Source organism: Pithys albifrons, chromosome 12 (assembly GCF_047495875.1).
Source record: "Pithys albifrons albifrons isolate INPA30051 chromosome 12, PitAlb_v1, whole genome shotgun sequence".
NCBI classification, from domain to species: domain Eukaryota; kingdom Metazoa; phylum Chordata; class Aves; order Passeriformes; family Thamnophilidae; genus Pithys; species Pithys albifrons.
Window position 1 is genome coordinate 5299722 of NC_092469.1, and position 24274 is coordinate 5323995.

At 39.3% G+C, this 24274-nt stretch overlaps 1 protein-coding gene across 1 annotated transcript in view; it reads right to left on the bottom strand.

Annotated features, from left to right (window-relative positions):
- Positions 1 to 1640: 1640 nt before the first annotated feature.
- The window catches only part of ADAMTS18 (ADAM metallopeptidase with thrombospondin type 1 motif 18), a 77940-nt gene continuing 55306 nt past the window's right edge, over positions 1641 to 24274 (bottom strand). Inside the window, exons 17-23 of the mRNA XM_071567749.1 lie at positions 16417 to 16558; positions 14828 to 14954; positions 9858 to 10062; positions 7217 to 7408; positions 6675 to 6887; positions 5150 to 5297; positions 1641 to 1842 (exon numbers count right to left, since the gene is read on the bottom strand). Coding sequence (XP_071423850.1) covers positions 1727 to 1842; positions 5150 to 5297; positions 6675 to 6887; positions 7217 to 7408; positions 9858 to 10062; positions 14828 to 14954; positions 16417 to 16558 — 1143 coding nt within the window. The 3' untranslated portion in view covers positions 1641 to 1726. The remainder of the gene's footprint in view (positions 1843 to 5149; positions 5298 to 6674; positions 6888 to 7216; positions 7409 to 9857; positions 10063 to 14827; positions 14955 to 16416; positions 16559 to 24274) is intronic.

The window sequence follows — 24274 nt, forward strand, 5'->3', positions numbered from 1 at the left end:
CAAAGAAATATAAAGGAAAAGCTATGCATTAATAAATTAATTATTTTACATCAAATAATAAAAAGGAAACAATTATAAAAACAAAACAAAAACAATCTTGTAGTTTTCCTAGAAAAGAAAAGTTATAATTACACAATGTCCAATATCAAGACAGAGCAGTGTAGGCTGAGATATGTTTCCAATCATCATTTCTTAGAGTATCACAGAATACATGTTTTTAATTTAAATTGTTGCAGAGGGAACTGCTAATTTTAAGTGACCACTGTCTGGCATTAGTGCTGAGCTGGCTAATCTTAGGCTGAAACCATACTTTAAAAAAACAGTCAAACTGAACTACATTCATCAAAAAACGTGGGATTGGGTGGAATTAGATAAATATGTCCCTCATAGGCACTCGAGAAAATTACAGTAGGACACAGCTCTGTCTCAGGCGGGTTTGGCAAACAGGTTGGAGATATTTTCAATGCAGAAACCTTTTGAATTGTACCATTTGATAGTGTCACCTTGATACTGAACAGTTACAAAAATCATTATGTTTACAATTCTTTTGTTTCCTGGTGGATTCTGAACTAAATACAAGTATTAGGAAAGTGTATAAAAATAGAATTGACTTTTATTTGGTTTGAGTACATAATCCATTTATCTTTTCCATGCTCTTTTTCTGTATAACCTGTGTGAATAAATAACTGTTTAGAGAAGTTCAGCATGAATTAATGGACTGTAATATTCTTGCTATTTCCTTTGGGTAATGGATGAATCAAAATTTGCAGAGATTTAAGATTAAAAGGAAGACATTCTTCAGTATCTTGGCATTCAAACAATCTAGCTTCTGAAACAAAACTACTTTAAAATATCAAGTTTAAATTTTAAAATTACATATCTAATGAGCTTAGAAAGTTGAAAACATAACCATTGAGCTCAATAAGTCTGAGTTCCTTGAGTTAGTTGAAATATGAAATCCTATTTTACTTGTAACACAGCAATATTAAAAGTCCAAATATTCTAACGCTGAGTATTTCTAGGAATACATTTCAAGTTACTAGTTAACCACCTCTGAGTTTCTACACAAAGCAGAAAATTAATTCTTCAAAATAATAAACACATTAGCATGATGCAAAACTTGCTTTTCCAGCAGCAAGTGTGATAGAGAAGCACCATAAATCTTTGTAGTGCACTATTTACTTCTGGTGGTCACACGTGTGACAATGTTCTCCAGCCAACAGCCGTTGGAATGTCTCTCTGTGGCAGCAACAGCTTCCTCACCCTGGACAACAGGATCATAAAAAATTATGACAGGACACGCTTTTGACAGTGTGATCTGTCCTGCTGCCATGCTGTAGCCTTCCTCCTCGAGCTCCCCACCTCTTTTCCTTTGCATTCTGGTAAATTAGCCAGAAAAGGCTTCCTTGCCTTAATTTCTTCCTCGTAACATGTGACAGTGCAAAATGACACTTTTAAAGAAAGAAGAACTTCCCCTTGAGTCTCAGTGTTCAAGTGATCCATAGTACCCTGTGCTTTAGTGAGGTCAGCAAATGAACAAAAAAAAGAAACATTCCTTTTTCAACACATATCCAACAATTACTGTACCTCAGACATTCCCTTAGAAAAAAATGTCTCTTCCATCAGTGGTTTATGTGGCACCATGTCTTGCCTCAAAGTAGAGATAATTCCAACATCAACTGAAGACAGAATCGTGTCACTAAAGGGTTTGGATACCACAGGACTATCAGTTCTTCTTTGTGCATGATTTACAGCATTGCTTGCCATAAAATTTGTGGTTACAGACACCATGCTGGGGCACCAGATGACACCAAGTGAAGAAATCCACACAAGAAGGATCATCTGAAGGAAAGAAATCCAAGCAATATGGTAAGACTGTGTTTTAGCAAGTCTGCAAGTCGGGCAGTATTTCCACACACTTGTATGCAATTGTAAATATTAAAAACATGATAGGTGACTCAATTCAAAGAACAGGAAACATGAATGAGCTTTCATTTAAAAAATAATAGTTCATTTTTTTATTTTGTTAAGAACTGTTAAATTTGTTAAGAGATCAAATTTATTAATTTATAGAGATAGAGCTAATATAGGAGGGTCAGAGGCTGAATGAGTTAAAAAATTTAGAGCACTGCAGGAAAACAGGAGAAAGTTCCACATTAGAGGACAGAAAACGTTATCTGTGTTTACATCTCTGATTACAAATGTTATTCTAAAGCCAGATACTTGTACCTATGAGCCCGATCCACAATTAATGCCAACTGGCTGTTGCCACCATCATCACATGGAGTTACAAACACAAGTGAACAATATTTTTCAATTAATATCTTATTTCTCTTCAACTTCTGTACAGATCATTTATACACAGAGCTCTGCTGCTTTAAAACTGTTTCATAGCTGCTCCCCTCTCCAGTTTTGTAAAGGATGCTTTATGTTTCTTTAAATGAGCAGAGTGATGACTCATATGGATGATTTATAAACAAATTCACCATGTCTGAGAGAGCAGTAAGACTGAATGAGGATTAGCAAAATTTATAGCTCAACTGAAATCTCCTGTGAGCATGGGAAAAGATTTCATTCAACCCTTAGAACTACTGTTTACATGGTCAATAAAGGAATTTACAAGGAACTGAAGAAAATCTATCCATCACTATCTGCATGCTCAGATCAGCTAAGCTGAGTCACAGCACATGCTCCCTCACATGGCACAGACAACTTCATGTTCCCCAGGCCAGGAGTCATCTCCATCTCTCTATAGGAACTTCTTTGGATTAATCACCACTGCTTTTTTTTTTTCCTTTTATAGGATGCCAAAGGTGATTTTGTGTGCCTTTATCACCCTCAAATTTATTTGAATTAATAAGATCATAATTTAATAATTTTTTTAAAAAAATAAGCCATTTTTTTCCTCCGCTTTTAAAAACATAAAACTGTCTGTAAATCTAATGGTATGGAAATAAAATACTGTTCTTGAACAGCCCAGGAAGCTGTCCAGGGAGGGGAGAGCTCAATCCTGAACTGCAGCCTTCCCACTGCACAGCGCTGCCTTTCCATTCTTCATGCAGCATCAGGAGGGACGAAGCTGGAGTTCAGCACCAGCCTTCCTGTCCCTTCACCTGCTGCCACCAGGCAGAATTTGGGAGTACCCAAATCAGACAAAAGATGAAAAGCACACACCACGCAGAGGAAGGAAAGCTATTCTGAGTAAGACAAGAGAAACTCTCCAGCCATGAAAGGGTAAATTAAAAAAAAATTACAAATTACTCCTTATAAAAGAAAGTCTGAGCATGGAGGAGGCAACGTTAACAAATCTTTATGCCCACTTTGAAGATCAGAAGGCAATGTTAATATTACAGAATTATGGCCAAAAACTTTACACCTGGAACATAATCCAAGGACTATTGGAAGAAACACACAGAGTCCCACAAAACTCAGTGGATGGGGATCAGGCTGTCCATTCCTTATTTCTATTTACCCAAGTATTTGTACATTGGTCAGATTTTCATTCATTTTAAGCAGCTCCATTTACTACGAGTTACGGTGACCGTAACTGCATTTAGCAGAGGGGTGGAAATGACCTGGTTTGTCTAGGAAAGTGTGCAAACTCTCCCTGAAACATTAATTTCTTGCCTATGATCACTGATCTGGAGCTGCATGGCTGATAACAGAGACTGATTTGCTTCAATGTGATTCCAGCACAGCTGGTTTCCTCCCTTACTGCTAGTTTAGACAGAAAGTTAGAGAGCAGTGAGGAGATAATTGATCTCTAGAGCCTGACGACCCAGGTATAATAAAGGGGAAAGGGCTCCTGCAGATGTGAGGAGAGAGAGAAACAAGCCAAGGCCAAAATTAATAACAGACAGTACTTCAGACATGAAATATAGCAGGGGAAAACAGGGGTGAAAGAAAAGTCCTTGCTATGTAACAGAAAAGGGAGTTACACAGAAACTCCAAAGTATGGCAGAACCTTTTAGGAAGGTTAATTTGAAGTGTTAGGAACATTTACTGATAAAAACAGCAGAGCTATTTACTTATCCCTTTTAGGACCATTTCATCTCTCTATCCTTGTTTAGATTAAGGTCCCCTGATAGATCAGTTTGATACTCTGCATGTCTTGAGCTGATGCAGTAGAATGGTCTGATAGGATCTCACTGGGTTTCACGGGGTTTCTGTGCATAGGGAATGCCAGGAATTGGGGCAGACGTGGGGGTGGTTGGCTAATGTCAGCTTACATGAGGCAGGGCCAGAGCCTGACCTCTGCTCCCAACTCCATTACCACCTTCCTCTTGCAATCCAGCTTAGGTTTTATGGAGGTTACTTTCAGCTCCCAGTTTTAAAATGGTAGCAAGTGAATTAATGTGCAGTATTTTGAAAGCTAATGTTTAAAGTGCTTAACATACCTAGATAACCAGTGTTATATGGGACAAACCTGGACCCTCAGGAGCTTTTTTCACATAGTTAGGAAGGAGTCACAAATCGTGACCATTCTGTAAGCAAATATATGGGATGGGGTAATGCACCACACTCTCTCTATGGTGGTGCTGAAAGAATTCACCTTCCATTATTCCAAGTGGCACAAAACCTCTCGCCCCTCCCTGCTCCTCACACTGAAGAGGTAGAGAGGGACAGTGGACATGCAAGTGGGGAGAGAGCTTAATTTCATGTTCCCTGATTGCATGTCACACACTGATCAAAAGCATAAGAAAAGAGGGACATTCTAGGCAAAGCATTTTTGGTGTCTCAGGATCTGGGTGCAATCTGAGGCTTGGTCTGACTTCAAAAGAGGAAAAGTAAATGACAAATTCTTATGGCTTAGTTCCAAAGTTGCTATTACTGACCACAAAGCAGTACCAGCATAGAATGGTTCTGTTACAGCACCAAGGTGCAGCTCAGAACCAAAGAGTGTAACTTTTTCACATACTGTTTTTAAAATCTCCTGTGTCAGTTGTAGTCTCAAGTTTGCTTTAAGGGGGCTCACTTTGAGAAGAGGGATGCTGTAGTATCACAGAGGTACCATCAATCTATAAGCCTGTGGAAAAAATCATTTATGAAGGAACATGTCAAATTAGAGGGTGTAACAAAAAGGTGGGTTTTGCTGGATATGGAATTCTAAGGAACAAACCCTATTGCAGCATGTAGAGCTGAGTTTTACCTCTTTTCACAGGGACTGGGCAGAAGTTGGTGTTGCAAGCTCTCAGGACAGCTGGTTTCTGGTGGGGCACGCACCCAGAAGCTGGTCTCCCTTGGCGCAGGCACTGCACGCTCCGGGTCTGCACTCCCCCTCCACAGGTCACTGTGCACTGAGAAAAGGAAAAGCTGTCTTTCACTGCACAGACTCTGGGAGCCCATGAAAGCCAAAGAGGAACTTTCAAGGGCTTCGGATGAGACTTTCAAAGGTCAGGATCAGATATGTTGCTGTTCAGTAACTCCCATCAGGACTAGTTTTTCAAAGATATGTGTGTCTTGTGGTTATCTAAGGACTTAGCTAAAAATGTGGTTTCTTACTTAGGCATTAAGACAGAAACTGAACATTTTAGAAAAACTGTTCCTGACCGTCTGCACTGATTTCTTTTGATCTCTGAGCCTTTGGGCCCAATCCTGCTGCCTGAATAGAGATAAAACTCCCATTGGAACAATAATTATGGCAGTATCTGGGGAAAACCACTATGCACTTGCAGGAAGAGCTATGAAGTATTTTAACATTAATAAGCCTTTTATTTGTATGTGTTTCATGAAAAGTTGTCTTTAAGATAAATGTGATATTTTTCATCTGATTGCAATTGTCAGGCATACATTGTTTCATGTATATATTATTAAATGAGTGTGTGTCTCATTGATATATGACTCATAAAGTAGATAAGTTCCAGAAATACAGAAGCTTGTTTGCAAGAATGTAGAAACAAATACAGACTGATCCCACAATTAATCACAGTATTTAGGGAATTCCAGGCAATCTGTGCAGATGCTCAAATACATTGTGCACAGAGATATGCAATAGTTCAACCACAGTGCACTTTGAAGAAGACTGAGAAGAAAGTGTTGGAAAATGAGTGTGGAATGTAGTGCCTCCCAAGCATGAAGAACATTTTTAGGTTACATTCTTCAGTTTCAGGACAAAAAAAAAAAAGCTGTACCGAAGGACATGATGGATGTGAACCAGCTGCATCATGTTTAGTGGCTGAGTGTTGTGGTCTTCTTTAGGGAATGGCTACGTGCAGGAGATACCTGGGAACTGTTAGTACTGGGGATGGCTCTGCTGTACCATTGGACTTTTGAATACAGCAGAATGTAAAGCTGGAGCTGGCTTCAATCTGAGCAGCCTGGGCTCACATTGCCATGGTCACAGTGGCATGGCTGTCAGCATTTTACACCCACCAGGTGTTTGTGCCACTCCAGACAATGTTCCTTCTGTGGGATATGATGGAGTGTGGTGCTCTCCAAACTCAGCACTGACACCTCACCTGCACTCCAGGACAGGCACTGCCCAGGAGGAAGCACTCGTGGTGCAGGTGTTTTGTTCTCTAGGTCTGTGCAGGGAAGAGCACCAGGGGATCTGACTTGAGCTACTGCACAGAGAAACTTGGCCCTTTTGCAAAATCCTTAGAGCCAAGACATGAAAGAGTGCAGCTGAAAGAGCCAGGACAGGAGAGAGAGGGGAGAAAGTTTCCCATTCCTACCTGCTGCCAGGGGGAGGAATACCAGCCAGACATCATGTTATACAATGTCTGTGATGGACAGGCTCCCTTGTTACAAGCTTCTTCCAGGTTGGTGTTTGGTTTCTTGATGTTTCTGCATCTCCTCTGAGGGAAGGTGATCAGTTTCCCATGGATGCTTTTCTCGCCACATTTCAGTTCTCGCCTCTGCACGCCTGGGCCGCAGGAGGCTGAGCACTGCAGAGGCAAAGCACACCTCTTACCTCTACAGAAACATGTTCAGACAAAGGGCAATGTGCAAGAGAACCCAAAGTGTGCATTATAAAAGCATGACAGAACTAAACCCACAAAAGACCATGCTCCGCAAAGTGAAAACTGAAATATGAATCCAAGCCAGTGGAAGTCCTGAATAACAAAGACAGCAGGGTACATCTCACTACATCTGTGTTTTATAGTGGCTTGCCTAGAACACCTGACAGCTCAGCTTTCTTTGCTCCCCATGGTTTGTGTATGTCCCTGAGTCAGCACTTCCAAGAGCAGCAAAGGCAGGCAGTGAGCCACTTTACCTCACTCCAGGCAGAAATGACCCACTGGAGCCGGTCATTTTTGGGACAGCGTCCTAGCACACAGGTCTGCTGGGACTCAGGTCTGTGGTCTCTGCTGCACATACTTTCAGGCAAGATCTTCACCTTGGGAGAACCAGTACTTTTGCAGTAGACATCTCGTTTCTTAATACCTCTCCCACAAGTCTTGGAGCACTGTGATGGAAAGAAACACTTGTTTGAACTGGAGGAAATGAAAATTGGCATTATCTGTATTTTACAGCAGAAGTCATGACTAACATGCTTATATATAAGCAAACTTAAAATTCTACTGGTAAATAAGTAACAGTAACATCTGTATGTCACTTCTAAAACATTGCACTAAGTGCTTTCATAATGTAAGCTGTGAACTCTCACAGCCCCCATGAAGAACAGATAAGTAACATCTCTTTTCCGTAGATGTAAGTTGGACTTGTGAGCAAAATGCTTTTGTGAGCACAACGCTTTTTTTCCCTGCTCAGCATAGTTGAAAGCTGGTCCTAACCTCCCTTGGCAGAATCTCCCACAGCAAGATGCTCTCAGCTATTTGTTATTTTGTCCTCACCCTGGCCTAGAGGGATTAGAGAGAGGCAGAGAAAATTACCCAGGGAATCTCTGTAACTCCTTCACCAAGTGAATCTCACCACAAGACAGAATCTGATACAGACAATGGTTGTGAAGTTTGACCAAAGATATTTTAATTGCCAACTGCAGCTTAGGACAAGTCACCAGTGAATAAATAAGCATTGCTGAATTGTGGTTCAGTGGAATACATATTCTGTAGTTTTCACTGCATTAGCACACAACAAAATGCCTGAATGAGCCATTTCTCATGAAATGAAGAAATAAACAGCTCTGAAATAATGCTGCCGCCTTCCTACCCTCTTGCATCCTCTTCTAATTATTCTTCTTTCTATTAATAATTATGGGGCATAGTTCAAGGTACAATCACTACTTTTATCAAATTACAAGTGTTTTAAAAATATCTGCGCAGTTGTGTTGAGGATGTAACAGGAATATGTGCATGCTGAAAAACTGTGGGTTTAATCCTTCCCCAAACAAAGTCAAGTCTCTTCATTTAAAATGACACTGATTTGTGTGGAGGGGCTGGGTTTAGATTAGATATTGGGAAAAAATTCTCCCTGTGCAGGTGGGGAGGCCCTGGCACAGGTTGGGCAGAGAAGCTGTGGCTGCTTCATCCCTGGAAGTGCCAAGGCCAGGTTGGACAGGGCTTGGAGCAACCTGGGATAGTGGAAGGTGTCCCTGCCTATGGCAGAGGGTGGAACAGGATGAGCTTTAAGGTCTCTTCCAGCCCAGACCATTTTGTGATTCTATGATTTTGCCTTTTTTTTCCTCTTAACTCCTTTGACCCTGTGATATAACAGTTTTCAGCTGAATCTTAAAATCTTTACTAACTTGTTCAATAGGCCTGTTCACTGCACTTCAGCAGGCCTTGTAAACCTAAAATCTCAGCTGGAATTTTACACCTCTTACAGAAGAGGGAAATGGATTTTTCTTTAACTGCATTATTTATTTTAGAGGAAGGAAAGTTTGAAAGTGTGAATGTTTGAAGATCCGGTTTCTATAATCTCCTGCCACACTCAGGTTTCCTTCAGATACACAGGAAGAAGTTCCTTTTTAAGTGTTAAAACTCTTGTTACGATGCACTACTGAGTAGTTACTCGTCTGTCATAGTACATTCCAGGGCACTCCCCTGGAGAGGCAGTTCATGCTTCTCAGCTGGGAATGCTGAGGTCAAGGTGTTCTTGAACACCTAAAGAGTAACGGAACACTTAAGTAATACATTTTACAGTAAATTCAAATCCATCTTGACTCTCACTAAATGAAGATGGAAAAATAAAATTATTCTGCCTCCTTTTGATGTAAGTGCACTGCCAGCTCTCTCTTAAATCCCAGATTTCTTCATTTATCCTTATATTAACCATCCACAACAGCACTAACAGCAGTGAAAGAGCAGAGCTGAGTTTTGTGTGTGTTTTTTAGCTCAGGTGGTTCAATGTCAGGCACCCTGCAGGTGTGTAAAGCAGGGTGTGTACACATAGGAATCTGCCCATGGGCCTCATGCCCCTCATGGCAATACCTGCAGTGGCACCGCTTGCAGCAGAGCAGCTGCTCTAACAAAGGCAGAAGCACAGAGAAGGGATTAGTGAACATGTAAATCACAAATTTATCAACTTGCAATCCATATACATGTGTGCAACCCTAAGCCCAATTTTTTAATTTGCTCCTTGACTGCCTCTCTTCTCTGAGAGAACTTAATATTGCTTGAGAAACAATCTCAGAGGGGGTTAAGGGCTTGAAGAATTCACAGAGCCTTAAGTTATGAAACCAGAAAGAATCATCCATCTATTTGTGTGTATCCTAAAGAACACCACCTGTCTGTTTCTGGCAAGCCCTCCTGTCTGAGCACTGCTGAAGGCTGGTTACAAGGCATATTTAGTTTACATGTTTATACATACATGGTTTACATATTCTCTTCATGAATGAAACCACTTGCAAAACACTGATCTCCACAAAGTTTGGACTAGTCTTCTTTTTGAGGAGAGTTTTTTGCAATATTTTCATTACGCCAGCAGACTAAAATGTAAGTTTTTCTCCAAATTACCTGGGACCAGGGGCCAGGGCTCCATTCAGGTGGGCAGTCCTGACCATTGCACACCTGCACCTGTGCTGGGGTGCTGACAGGACACAGGGAATGGGCCACAACCTCCTCTCTTTGGAAAGCTCTTTTCTGGACGCACTGAAGGAGACGGCTTTGCTGCCCTCCTCCACAAGACTTGCTGCATGTGCTCCATTCACCTGCTGACCAGCTTAAAAGAGGAAAGGTATGTTAGAAACACAGGAGTGCAATTAGCTTTATAAAATCAATACATCTGAGCCGCCTATCAAATGTGAATTATTCAGGGATCCTGCTCAGCCGATCTCCTGATGTACCAATATCTGTTCAAGCAATCAGAGAGCTGTAGTTACATAATCTGTCTTCAAAGCATGGAACATTTTCCTAAGGATAAAATATAAGTCACACAACTAGAAAAACAAGTATTGCTTATTTACAGTTCTCACCTACTAGAACTAGCTTGCCTATGAATCTGACTTGGAATCTGAAATTCCACAGGGATTGAGAGAGATGCTGCCATTGAGGCTAGTGGAGTATTCAGAAGATATAAGGGTCTGGTTAACAAATCACCATTCCTTTCTAACCCTGTCTATGCTGTTTATTAAAAACATCTCTCTCACATAGGGAAAGAAAAGCATTTTCTAAAGAAATGGTAGGATTATCACTCTTGTCATTGTAGTTGCTTAAAAGACACAGAACAACAGACTGAGGCCAAAGGAAGAAGCCAAAAGGATGGAGAGAGTGCTGTAGAGAGGTAAGATTATTAGAAAGTTCTGCCCTTTGTTGTATGACTTTTCCTTTTTATATCTCTCTCAGAAGACAGGATGGGCGAGAAAGATTCACCTAAGCTGATCTAAGGAAAAGCTGCCATGGAAGGGAAAGAATGGGCCAGTTTAGCTTAGCATGTACCTACCAGGTTTGTGCTTAGATATATTCACACAAGATGACAAATGTGAATGTCCAGTGGTAGTTCTGTCAAACCTTACTGGCCTTTATTCACCAAAAAAGAATTGCTTGCTAAAAGCAGCAGTGTCTTGAGGATTTGAAAAGGTTCTGAAAAGCTGAGAGAAATGGGGTTATTCAGCCTAGAAAAGAGAAGGCTCTGGGGTGACCTAATTGTGGCCTCTGAGTGCACAAAGGCAGCCCACATGAAAGAGTGAGAGGGACTTTCATAAGGACGAGGGAAAATGGCTTTGAGCTGAAGGAAGACAAGTTTAGATTGAATATTAGGAAGAAATTCCTCCTTGTGCAGGTGGGGAGGCCCTGGCACAGGTTGGGCAGAGAAGCTGTGGCTGCCCCATCCCTGGCAGTGTCCAAGGCCAGGTTGGATGGGGCTTGAAGCAACCTGGGATAGTGGAAGGTGTCCCTGCCCATGGCAGGGGATCGAACAAAATGAGATTTAATGTCTCTTCCAACCCAATCCATTCTATGATTCAATGATTTAAATGTCCTCAGACTAATAAATTTGGCAGACAGACATTGCAGAATCTAAATAAAACAGAGGAAATTTAACCAGCACAAGCTGTTGGGCAAATCTGTGCTCGAGGACACGTCACGTCCCTGAAGTGACACAAAGTCTGAGGAGTTCCTGCCAATTGTTTGGGGTAAGTTCAGTTCTGAAATGCCAAGAACTGCTCAGTATTTCTATTCCTGAAGCCCTGAGTGGGTCCCCAGCCATTGTGGAACACTTTGGAAACATTCAACCAAGTGTCTGTCCTCGAAGGCTTCCAATGTAAGACCATAAATAACAGCCAGATAGAAAAACAGAAGGGAAGAAACAAAGGAAATTATGAATGACTAAATGATTACTCATTGAGAACTCTTATTCAAAGACCCACCACTGAAATTAAACAGAGTATTTTAGAAAAGTTTTACAAATTTTTGATAATGTAATTCACAGAAAAGTTTCTTTGGCCTATGCTGCTTCCACAGTTTCTCAGAGCACTATGACAACTGGAACAGCTGCTTAAGTACAGTTTTAATGATAGGAAAGCTTCTTTTTTTCCTGTGTGAAAGATGTGCAGCATCCCACTTGCCTGTCTGTGCACATCTGTCTGAAAACAAAGTTAATTTTAATTTGTAAAAAATGCATAAAAAGCCTATTTTTGAAAAATCCCTCTGGGAATAGAAGAAATCCCTGCACTCAATGTCTAGTAACTTCAGTTACTGCCAAAAGTAGTGGGAAATTGAAAAGGCACTAATTTAAGGACAAAGAAATATTAATGTGAAAAGTCAGTAGTTATGTAATTCCAGAACACATCAGAAGTTTCCTTCTTGTCTGATTTATAAATATTTGGACCATTGCATTACAAACTTCTGGGAAAACAGTTTTAATCCATTTTACAACTTTTAATTAGTTTGCCTTGATGTTTCTGACAATGGTGACTGGTAGACCAACCAAAAGTGTTCCTTTTAAGAGTTTCTGCCCAGAAAGTTCCCTTCTTCACAGAGGAGAGGGCAATAAACCTACTTTAATGTCCTCTAGTAAACTGCCATTTTCCAAGATTATCTGGGCTGTGATCCAAGAGTATCTTTCATTAGCTCAAATAACTAAATAATTAATTGGCAGCTCTGAAATCCAACAACAACAGTGTGTAGCACTGGTGCCTTTCTGTGTTCTTGGGACAGTAGTTGGGTCCTATTCAGACTAATAAGCCTTTGTTCTTATGCAGCAATTATTCCTCACTGACTTTGGTAAGTTTGGAGCCTCTTTTATGTCCCAAACCTGACACACTTGTATCTCATCTGTTAGTCACCTCCTTCCCTTGCCTGTTCTGCCTGCTGTATTTGGGTTTGCTTTATTTGCTGGCTATTAAACATTCCTCCATGCCATTTATTAATCCTACATTTTTTTCTGTTGGCACTCTCAGGTTTATGGGAAATATTACATGCTGTGACTTTCTGGGCAGATTCCTCAGCAGAGATATTCTGGCACAGTTTCACTCAGCTGAATGGCAATGTGTTCATTTAAGGCATGGTCCTACATGTAGATCCTCCATGAATTAATATATCCTAAGGATTTTAAGAATAATTAATTAGTGAGTTGAGCTGTTTTTCCCTAGAGGTGCTTGGAGCTTTTACATCTTTCTTTTTGTACTCTTTTTAGGGCTCAAGTCAAAAATTGTGTTTTAAGGTAGTAAATTATACAATAGCTGCAATTTCAGCATGAAAACATTGCACTGTGTGTCAAAATGGATATTCAGCATTTGCAGTGATAGGTATATCAGTGGATGTTCAAAGTACATCAGGATTTCAGGTTAATAGAAATGGAAATTATGTGTGTGGTCAATATAAATTAATCTGATTTGGGTGGAGTTTTTATAGCATAATGATGCCACATCAAAACAAAGGTAAGCAGAAAGAACTTAAAAAGACTTCTGGGGACATCATAGACAATACATTTCTACATGCATGATACTGAGCTCATTGGATAAAAATAGTTCTGGCAGAAGATAAGTTGCATATGAAAAGATTCTGTTTGGCTACAAAGATTACTTAAAATTGGTATTGAGAAAATCATGTGGCTAAACGCAATGTAAAGAAACTGCTGAAGCAGGAACACAGGGCTCTCATGTCACATGTTACCATTATTTAAACCTTATCTCTATCGTTTTGTGGTCAGAGTGTATAATTTGCCATTTGGATTTTGTGTACTCTGCTGTAATCATTAAATTTTGCAGGAAATTCCAAACTATTACTGGACTATTTTTTACTATGTCCAACATATTGCAAAGTATGGATTTTTAAGTAAAAACAAAGGCACCACAGAACATATGCATGTTTTTGCTTTGCCCCATCCTCCTCCTCTGGGGGAGATGAGGAATGCTTCCTATTAAACTTCATTAAATATGTTATTTTATGAAGTATGGGCTTAGCCAACTACTTTTACTGCCCGGTTGCTTTTATCACCACAAAGTAAAACCAGCAAATGACACCAGGTCTAGCCCCTTCCTCCATTTCTTCTGCTTCAATATGCATCTTCAAGTGTATTTATTTTCCACTGACTGAAACACTCTCAATTTTTTCAACATAGTACTTAAGACAATCTCCTCTTCTGGAGCCCAAATGTCTTGTCTGACATAGCACAGCTTTTCTGATCTTTAGTGCAAAATTAAAATAATGCAAAGGTTGCAAAGTCAGGAATCCAAAAGTGGAAAAAAAAAGCAGAAGAAAGATGGCCATTTATATCCCAATCCACCTATTTATATTCTAAGCCACATAATACTGTGCTTAATTATATGAGCACACACTTTTGGTTGGTTTTTTTTTTTTCCAAAAGGACCCCTTTACAGCTACTATAAATCAGTGCAACTCCCTTGGTTTTTAAATTGATTTAGACCAGCTGGATTCTAAGTGCTTATCTACATGTCAATGTCTTCCTTTGCATCTCACCTTTCTTACATCTTTTAGAAAATAGGGTTGTTCACATAGGCAATGCCTCCATATTTATTTCTGTGGGCACCGGGAGCACTGCTGACAATTTGTTTGGTTTAGATAGTCCTCATTTTGGTATCACGATACTCCGTGGGGCATTTTGTTCAAAAATCACTAATTACACTTCACAAGAGTCTTTTAACCTAATCTAATATGTGGAATGTGAGCCGTGGGGCCAAGCCTGCACACAGGGAGTAGCACTTTACTCAGGAAATGGGCTCAGTGCTTCAAGATGAGTGGAGGTGGCAGAAGAGGCGTGTGAGAAGCAGCTTTGCTCGGTGTCACACGGCTCAGCCCAGCACGGTGACAGCGCCGGGGGCGCCCAGCGAGCCCCGCTCAGACATCACACACACCGCGCTGTTGTCCTTGGGCAGCAGCCACACACTCACATCTTTAAACAATTCACGTTACAGCACACAAAGGGGTTCATCTTGCAGGGAAACAATTCCATGTGCCTGCTGGAGAGCAGCTCCTCCGTGGCACACTCGGGCACAGGGAGCAGGTACAAAACACACAGCACTTACTATGCTGGGCAGGGGTTTGTGTTGCACAGCTTTGTTTCACTCAAAGGCTTCATCCTTGGGCCACAAAGGGAGGTGTTGACTCGCACACGATGATCTTCTAAACAAATTGCTTTTGCTGTAATGTGTCCTGTGGAAGTATTAAAAAACAATTAGACTATATTAAACATTTATTCAAAATATTAAGTAGTAGGGAACAATATTAATTAAAGAAATCCAAGCTCATCCTTGGTACAATTCCACTGACTTGAACTAAATAATACAGTGTTTTATCCAGCAGCATGTTTTTAACATTGATTTCCTTCTCTGCAGCACAGGTACTACTGCAGTCATAACATTTTAACTATAAGGAGAAAACTTGCAGAATCTTTCCCTAGCAAAAATTAGTAATTCTTCAAATCCTAATTCCCTGCACACACTAGCAGTGCTTGCTCAGAGCCCTCCTCATGCACTTGCAAACGGCAAATAAACATTCTGCACATTTTTTTTAGTGTATCTTTACAGACTCCAGAATTCTGCAGGTCCCTGTACCTTATCTCAATCTAGTGTCAGCATCAGGACAGGTTACAGAGAAGACTGAAAATGCCTTAAGAGATGAAGTGATTTTCTAGATTTATCTTTTAACCAAGATCTATCTTTCACCTCACACATGGTTCATTTGGCACACCAAGTCAAATTTGGAAACACAGTTGTTTCCATCATTTTTATATCCATGCTGCAACCTTTCAAAGGGAAGGAAGAAAATACAGCTGTCATATTTTATGGCTGCAGTGCTCCTAGTGGGTCTTTCTTCCATAAACTGTTTACTGAGATGTTGAAAAATCTGACAACACACTATCAAGATATTCTTGAATTTCACCTGGATGGACTATTTTGCCAATACAGGAGCACAACATGGCATTTCCTTCATTATCCAGTCCTTTCCTTTGGTACTAAAAGCTTCCCACATGATAGTTTTCTGCTTTCATTACATCCCAGAATTACTTTCACTGACAGCTCATCCAGGATTTAGAAAAACAAATAGATGGTCTATGCAAAGCAAGAGGAATATGGCAATAAGAAATCCTCAGATTGTATGGAATTTCAGACTTTGACCTGGTAGAATTAAAATATTGGTAATTAAACAGTGAGAAGATTGGGTGCAACTTTCAGTGAAAGTCTTGATAATATTTTAGTCTTCATTTGCTCTCTACAGACAGGATAAATTTTCCTCATTTTACCTAATTTACCTCAATTCAGTATCTTTCAGTGTTCTCAAATTGCAACCTCAAAGCACATATTTAAATCCCACATTACTTCAACAGCAAGGTATCATATGGATATGTAGTTACCTAAACAAAAAAGACTGGAGTCATAGTGATATGAATTGAAACTGGCATGGATCTTTTAAATTTTTTTTTAACTATAAAGGAAGTACAAAGGTACTTCATCTGTGTTTCTTAATTGTCAAGTGAAAAAATAAGGACCAGGTGGTCAGTGTAACCCTCTGTATGTATCAATACACATTGGCAAAATGAAAGGCAGCTGAAAAGTTTGAGATGCTTTTAAAAAAAAAGAAAAAGAAGAGGTTTAGCAATTGGGAAGTTACCTACCCCCACCACAGGTAGCTGAGCACTCAGACTGCACCGTCACCCAGGAGTAGCTGTGTTTTCTGACAGATGTCTTGTTTTCTGTGTTGGTTTTAGAAAATGTATATTCCCAAGTAATCCCAGGATTTTTGCCTTGTAACAGGATCTAAAGAGGGGTATTTGGGGTTTGTTTAAAAAAAAAGAAAAAAAGGAGGGCATAAGAAAAAGGATTCTGTCAGTCTGAAGGAAGATGAACTAAGCATGATACACACATAGTATATGTCTCCACTCTATGCTTGTGAAAGTCTTTCACCTCATGATTTTAGCATAACATGGTAGAAAACTTACAGAAAGTGTGATTAGTGACTGTAATAACAATCTTTGTCATTTAACTAAGGGAGCCCAACCCTCGGGGGTGTACTATTTTAGTGGTGAATTATAATGCAGTTTTCATGCAGGCAACTTTCTAAAATTCACTGTATTCATTTCAAGACTGAATTATAATCAATGCAAGATGCTTGAACATCTGACACATACTTAAATTTGGGGAGAAATTTCTACTTAACAACATTTATTTTAGCAAGTTTTGGCACCAATGTGCATTTATATTCATACTTAATAGAAACAGTGCAAGGGTTCACAGTTACTGAGCTCTGATAGGTTTTAATTCTTCACCAATATGGATCTTGTCACAGTAGTATTAAGAGCAGGTGCAGTTACCCTCAGTTCCTAAATACACTTTTTGATAAGCATTAACATTTCAAGTACAATTCAAATCTATGCTAATGGCTGCCATTCAAAACATTAATAAATTATCAGATAAGTTCACATAATGTCTGACCTGAGCACTTAAGCAACCCATATAAGTAGAACTGATCTCTGTATAGACTGATTTCATAAAATAGCAACAAACTTGTATTTATGTTGTTTAAGACCAAGGAATATAATAACATTTTGAAATGTAGCCATGGGTTTTAAAGCATTCTGAAAATGTATCTATTGGAAAATGGAAATTACCCATGACACTGAAAATTCAGAGCAAATTTACATGACCTCCGGCCCAATAATGTTGAACACATGAAGGATCTGGACTGCACACTCTACTTTTCTAGAAGAAAGAAAAATGGATGCTCTATTTTCCAGGCTTAGTAGCCAAAGATTTTATTTCAGTCAGGGAACTTCAATAATGATCCAGACTGAGAATACAGAAATTAAGGCTGCAAAAGGCAACATACCTCCAAAAGAATTGGAGAATATGTGCCTTCTCATGGGAGGATTCAGATTAGAAGCTCCTTCAAGCACAGGTAAATGGAACTATTTCATGTGAATATTTTCATCTCCCTCATCCAAGTTTAATTCATGAGCACCTTAAAATACTCTGAGATTATGGAAGACATAGATCTAAGAGTAGTTAATGACTTCTTTATTTTGACTGAAAATTCTTGGTAGAAATGGCATGATGAGATCTGCTTTAGGGTGAGTCACAGATGTAAGTATATCTCACAACTATTTTACAAGAACAGGATTGAAATGGAACGGTCTGAAATTAGGAAAAATTAGAACTGAGACTGCTGTGCAACTTAGTGCCCTGCAGGGCTGCCTCCCAAAGCTCTAGATCTCTTAATGGCTTCCCAGAAACGTTCTACCCTGTTCAGTGCTCCCAGCACACCGTGCTCACTCATGAGCACATCACAAAGCTGCTATACTTTACTTTGGGCTCACTCCTCAAGTTGTAGTTCTGTGCTCTAATTCTGTACTCTATTCAAACCATTCCCAAGTGTAACTTTTTTCAGGACCCTTCTTTTCCCCTTGGCTATTCATCACTATCTGATGTAAATGTTTTATAACATTTTACAGCCCCTTAAGAGGAAGGAAAACATCTCTTCTATATAGTTTTTTATTTATAGAAAGCTATCAGACTGCTGATAGCAAAAAATCCAACTTTATTAAAACAGCTGTTCCACAGTTACTTGAACCCCAAGCCCATAGAGTTTCCAGGTATAATAGGTTGTAAGAACCTGTTCACTCTACTGTTCTTCTCTCAAGGACAAATTGAGACAAATATCTAAAGTGTAAAGTTTCAGAACATGTGCTTCAGAAAAAAAAAGGGGAGGTGTTCAGTAAGAATTGAGCCCTGGAAAACTACTCTTCAATTAAACCAATTCATTCCCTGGTTCTTCTTACAGACCAGACTTGAAATGTTTCTATTTGCTTTTACTCATCCAAAGGTCCTATGAGTCCAAGGTATTAGCACAATCTCAGCATCTTAAGCAGCCAGAAACACTTTCTCCCATTTCAGTAGGTGCTCTGTACTCTTTCAAGTGCAGAGACTGAAATTCTGTCTGGCCTTTTACTAAGTAGTGTCAAAAGAGGAGGAGGTTTGGTCCACCATACCGCAAAACCTTGTGTAAGGGTTAGTCCTTGTCTCATTTCATTCTGACAACTGTCATAAAACTGTACTGTGTCAGTGGCCAAAAAACCAGTAAAGTTTAAAACCTTTCTAATAAAAATATCTTGAAGTATTAGACTGAACATTTGTCTTCTGAAAGCGCTCATTATTTTGTGACAGTAGAGGCAAGGAACAGAATAAAAGCATCCTGAACACAGAATTCAGAACAGGAAAGAGGGAAGATGAGAAGGTAAAAATGGCAAACACTTTTACTCCTGTTAAAACAATATTCTCCTGGTGCTTCAACAGAGTGTAGGGAATGAAGAGGAAATGATCTTGGACGAGTCGGAACAAGACACATCAGCATCTATCACTTCAGAAAACAACCTCACAATGGTGTAAGGAACTCGCAGCCTCCAGCTGGGTGAGTGCCCAGGGGGTAAATCCTGCACACCAGGCAAGTTGGGCCATATGAATTTTAAGACCTTGAGCTACACCCTCTCCTTGCACACTGGAAAAGAGCCACAATTATAATAGGCAGGTGAAGGGAACTTCCTCTCCATTTCCTGGCTGGCAGCCAAAGCTGGAGCCCCTTTCCACCTAGCAGAGGGAATGTTTACCAAGCAAGAGCTGCATCACAGTCAGGTGTCTTTCCTCCTGTATCATCCCAGCTATGTAGAAGAAGGGCAAAAATAAAACTATAGAATAGTATTGAAAAGAAACATTGCAGGGCACAAACCATATGTTTTAAAGTCCCTGGCACTCAGCTGAAAAACAGTATAGGATGTATAATGTTCAACCGTGTTTCCAGCAGGAATGCAATACTATTGCAAAGTTGCAATTTTGCCAAAGTAATGAGCATATAAAAAGTTTTCTATCGTATTTTCAAATATTCATTATAAAGCCCTTTCTTAACAGCCCAATAACTGAAGTCTGCATATTCAGCCAAGTTATCAGACCTACAAATTTGGAAAGACCTCCAGTGCTAGTCTACTTAACTGGACACATTCCAGCATCGTTTCAGCCAACTGGCATTTGCTCCCAAATTTACAGCTGGCAAATAACCTCCTTAAACATTTCCAGTTCCTCAATAGAACTGTTTAATGTCTACCTTTAACACACCAACCACCTGACTTCAGACACAACACTCAGCAGCTCTGACCGCAGGGCGCAGAGTTATAAAATTTACAGCTTCTTGAGTTGGAAAAGCACAGGCTCTACGGCTGGAATCTGCCGGATCTATCCCGGAGAAAAAGGACTGTGGCTTTCGCTCAGGGCACAAAATGTTAAAACAATGGATAAATTGAACTCTCCTGAGTAAAGAACCTTTTCCTTTCGCTGCTAATTTTGTTGTGAGAGCTAAACCAATAAATACTCTAAACTAGCTGTGCATCTGCTCCTTTGTTTGAGATTTTACCTTTTTCCCATGGCCATCCTAAGTTTCCAGTAAAATATGCTGTTTTCCAGTCAAATTTTTAAAGAAACTACCAACATTGTTTTCTTAGTATTGACTTGGTGCTTCTCAGAGATTTTTATTCTAAGATGTGTAGGTGAAGTTACTTGCAGTGCAGTCAATTAAGAGAGATTCATTTACACAAGCTAAACTCCTCTTTCTTCCACAGTATTTTGTCCAATGTGTAGGAAAACATACTAATGACTGGCTTGCAACAAGCTGAAAAAAGACTCTTTATCTCTGTGGAGGATTAACAGTTACAAATCACTTACAGAGTGAAACTGAGCATAGAGAAAAAAGCCAGGTAAAGGAAAGTTCTCATCTGCACACATTCTGCATGTGCCCAAGAAAGAAACTTTGCATTCCAGCATCCATGAGAGCTTTGATCTGTGTCCTCACATTGCATCTACACCTCCTGGGTCACTCCCATGCTTTGGAAGTCTTTGATGAATTCTTTAGGGGGATGCAGCAAAGTTAATCTCTCTGCAGGAGGGCAGATGGAGAAGTTTGTGTGGAGGACAAGTGGCTGGCTGTGCTCTGCTTGAGACCTGCAGTTCTCATCCACTGTGGATGTACATCCTGTTCAATAAATATTGTAACATCCAACGTCCTAAGCGAGATCCTGATTTCTCTGTTCAATCAGGATTAATTCCATTGACTTTATAAATTTACTGTGATTTCAGTAGGATAAATCTATGCATGCAGCATATGGTGCTAGTGGGAAACTGTCTAAAACATGTTTTAAAACAGGACCATTTTCTTGAATGGGCAGTTATTGGATGGGATCCTTGACAGTGGCTAACACCAGTGCTTCAAAGGAAAGTGAGAGAACACCTGTTTGGAGAGCAGTAGAGGAAGAATTACACATTGAATACTTAAAGCAATCCTTAAAACAAAAGGAGTTTTATCTCTTCAATATTTCTAAAGTAATTTTAAACACAGTCCTAACTAAAAGCTTATGAAAAACTACTGTTTTTCAAGGAAGTCCACTAAGGTCATTGAAAAGAGAGAAAAAAAAAGTATCCTTGAAAGGTCCTATATGATCTCATTTCTACTTCAGCTGTTTCAAATTTATCTTCTGTTGTTATAGTGTCTCCATTTTTTCACTGTTCACATGCTAAATGTACAACCTTCAGGGACACTGTCCAGCTAATCTCTCCTCACTACAGGAGAACCCTTTTATCCATTGTATTGAGTCAACATCTGTATCTTATAAGCACATCTTAGTTCTCTTTAGCCCACTTTCTCTTTAGGGGAAATCAGTACAAATTTATCATCTAGTAGCTAATAATAAATGTAATCCTTTATAACTGCAACTTGGCTTTCTCCCAGTGGCAGCTACATCATCAGTAAAGCCATTCCACCTGGTCTCCTTTCTCCTATTTTCCCCTATTGATAAAGAGGAAGTGATTTACTGGATTTAATTAGACATATTCCTGCCTTGAAGCTCTGTTCACCTTCTCTTCCCGTGGCTGTGTGCCTCTTTACAAAGCATCCTTTCCATCTGTTACTTATTGATGGCAAAATAAACTCTCTTTTGTTCCCACAGGTTTCACCATTTCTTGATTCAAAGTTTCACCAAGATTGAGGTCAACTTTAGTGTGGATACTGATCCTGTCTCATCCTGGAAAACTTTCCAGTGCTTTCTCAAATTGTACTTGACGTCTCAAATCAGACAATTCTTTATCTGCTTACTGACAGAATTGATAGCCAAATTACCAAAGTCGTGTTTTTAAGCTAGTTCATCAATCCTGGGCCATGCAGCATTTTCATGCCCATGTAATAGTTTCATTTCTTTTGCTCTTTCAGAATCTTTTCCAGCATTTGAGTGAGTGATGGAGGGTGAATATTACACCAAATGGATGTCACAAGAGAGCCTCATATGAGTTGTGTAGTGACAGAGGCCTGTGATGGCGATGTCCCTTGGGCTCTGCCAGCCTCCTCTCCCAAGGATTTCCGGCAGACAGTGTTGCCCACTGGCAGCCCTTGTTTGCAAAGCTAGATAAATTAATGATAAATACACTGATTGGTTCTCCCCAAGTTAAATATTTTTCAGTTAACACTAAAACACTGACAAAGTCTTTAAATTGGAAGTGCTGACTTTGGATTACCTAAAACCAAATTACAGATAAATGAGTTTAATATATTCAAGTACATTAAAAAAAATTCAGCATGTTTCTACTTAACATGAGATAAATATGCTACAGAAACTATATTTTTAAAACCTGGTAGCCATTTCTCATCCTAGATTAGCATCTAACTATCATACTTCTACCCCCACTTTGACTACTGATCATTATTTCATGTAATCTGAATTCAGCCATTTCAGGAACTGCCTTCTGAATCCACAAATATTTTTTATTTCAGCTGTTAGTAGTTTATAAATACCCACAATCACCAAAACATCAATAATATCAACTTCAGAGGGGCACTGATACACCAGTTCTGAAGGACACCATTTTACCGGTTTTCCCCTTCCTTCCATGTCTGAAATGAATTCCTGAGCAACCCAGAAAAGATTCTGATGAATCCTAAAATTTACCCTTCCATAAGTTGCGGGAAATGCTACACACAGATATTTAATTCCACATTCATCTCACAATGTTCTCTTCTCAAAATATTTGGTCACCATAATTTGTATTTTTCTTCTACAACTCAGTTAAATTACAGATTCACTGTCCTTTGTCTTTTCTGGTTGGACCCATTCCCATAATTACAGACATTTAATATATATAAGTATATATAAATATATATGTATGTGTTCTAGGGTAAGTAAGAAAAGCACTTTATATGTCTTTTTCTTGTCTCAACCATTTTTGAATAATGCTGAGGACTTCAACATAATCATTAAATGATACATGCTCAGGTGAACTATTGAAAAGCCTGATAGAAAAGCAGATGCATAGGAACATACCGTCCAAGAAAATATAAATACAAAACATTTCACAGAGCTGCAAGGCTGAACTTGTGCTATGCAAGACAATAGGGAATCTAAAGATTTCTTTTATTCCTTATTTGCATCTCCTCTCTTAATACACGCTTCAGATGTCTCTTTCAAGAAAATATTTTGGAGAATGACTGCATTTCAAAAGAAGTGATTGCCTTGAGCACAGACTTGCCAGACCTGTCTGGTCCCATCCTCTCCTGGGAATGTTGCTCAAGGACGTGCATAACCTGAGCTTTCTGGATACACACAGACTAGTTTGCATCAAGAAACAAAGTAGAAAACCTGAGCCACTTGAGTCACCACACGAATGTGTAGTAAAATTGTGACCACAGAATGAAACGGGTACAGGCTGTGCTAATCTGTCTTTCAGAGTGGAATGGCAATAAATACAGCTACAAAACCTCGTATTTTCTGCCCACCTGAATAATAAAAGTTCCTGTATTTTTACATGCAATTTATTGAAGTCCTCAATATCTGCAGTGTGCATTTTCACAAGGGCTCACACAGAAGTATTTTGGAAAAAATCAACAAACCTAATCTAGGGAAGAAGTATTAAATATCATTTAAATACAACCAAATTACAAAATGAAGAAAAAAATAAATCTAAATATTACAGGAAGAAGCTGAGGTCCAAACCCTGGAAACCTTATTTTATCAAAAACTAACTTAATTGAATAAAAAAAAAATTGCTGGCAGGACTTTTTTTGTATGATTCTTTGAAAATTACAGATGAGATAAAAATCAAAACAAAGCTACACTGTAGTGTGCTTAAACACTCCTTTTTTCAGCCTTCTATCAGTTTCTGGTATTTACAGCTGAACTAGGATTTGTTCCATTATTCCTGCTCCCAGCAGGTCTTCAGCAATACGTGTGTTTTCTCGTCAGAGCATGTTTCTTCAGTGTTCACTGGCATTTTTGCATCTCAGAGTTACAGGTAAATCATAAATAATGCAGATCGCTGAATACAAAATTCTGCAATTTTTTCATAATTCAGCTTGTTAATGTTGCTTAAATTATTAAAAGGGAAAAAACCTTAACTGCAGTTCATAGATACATGTAATTGGGGAATACATAATAACATTTTCAGACATTA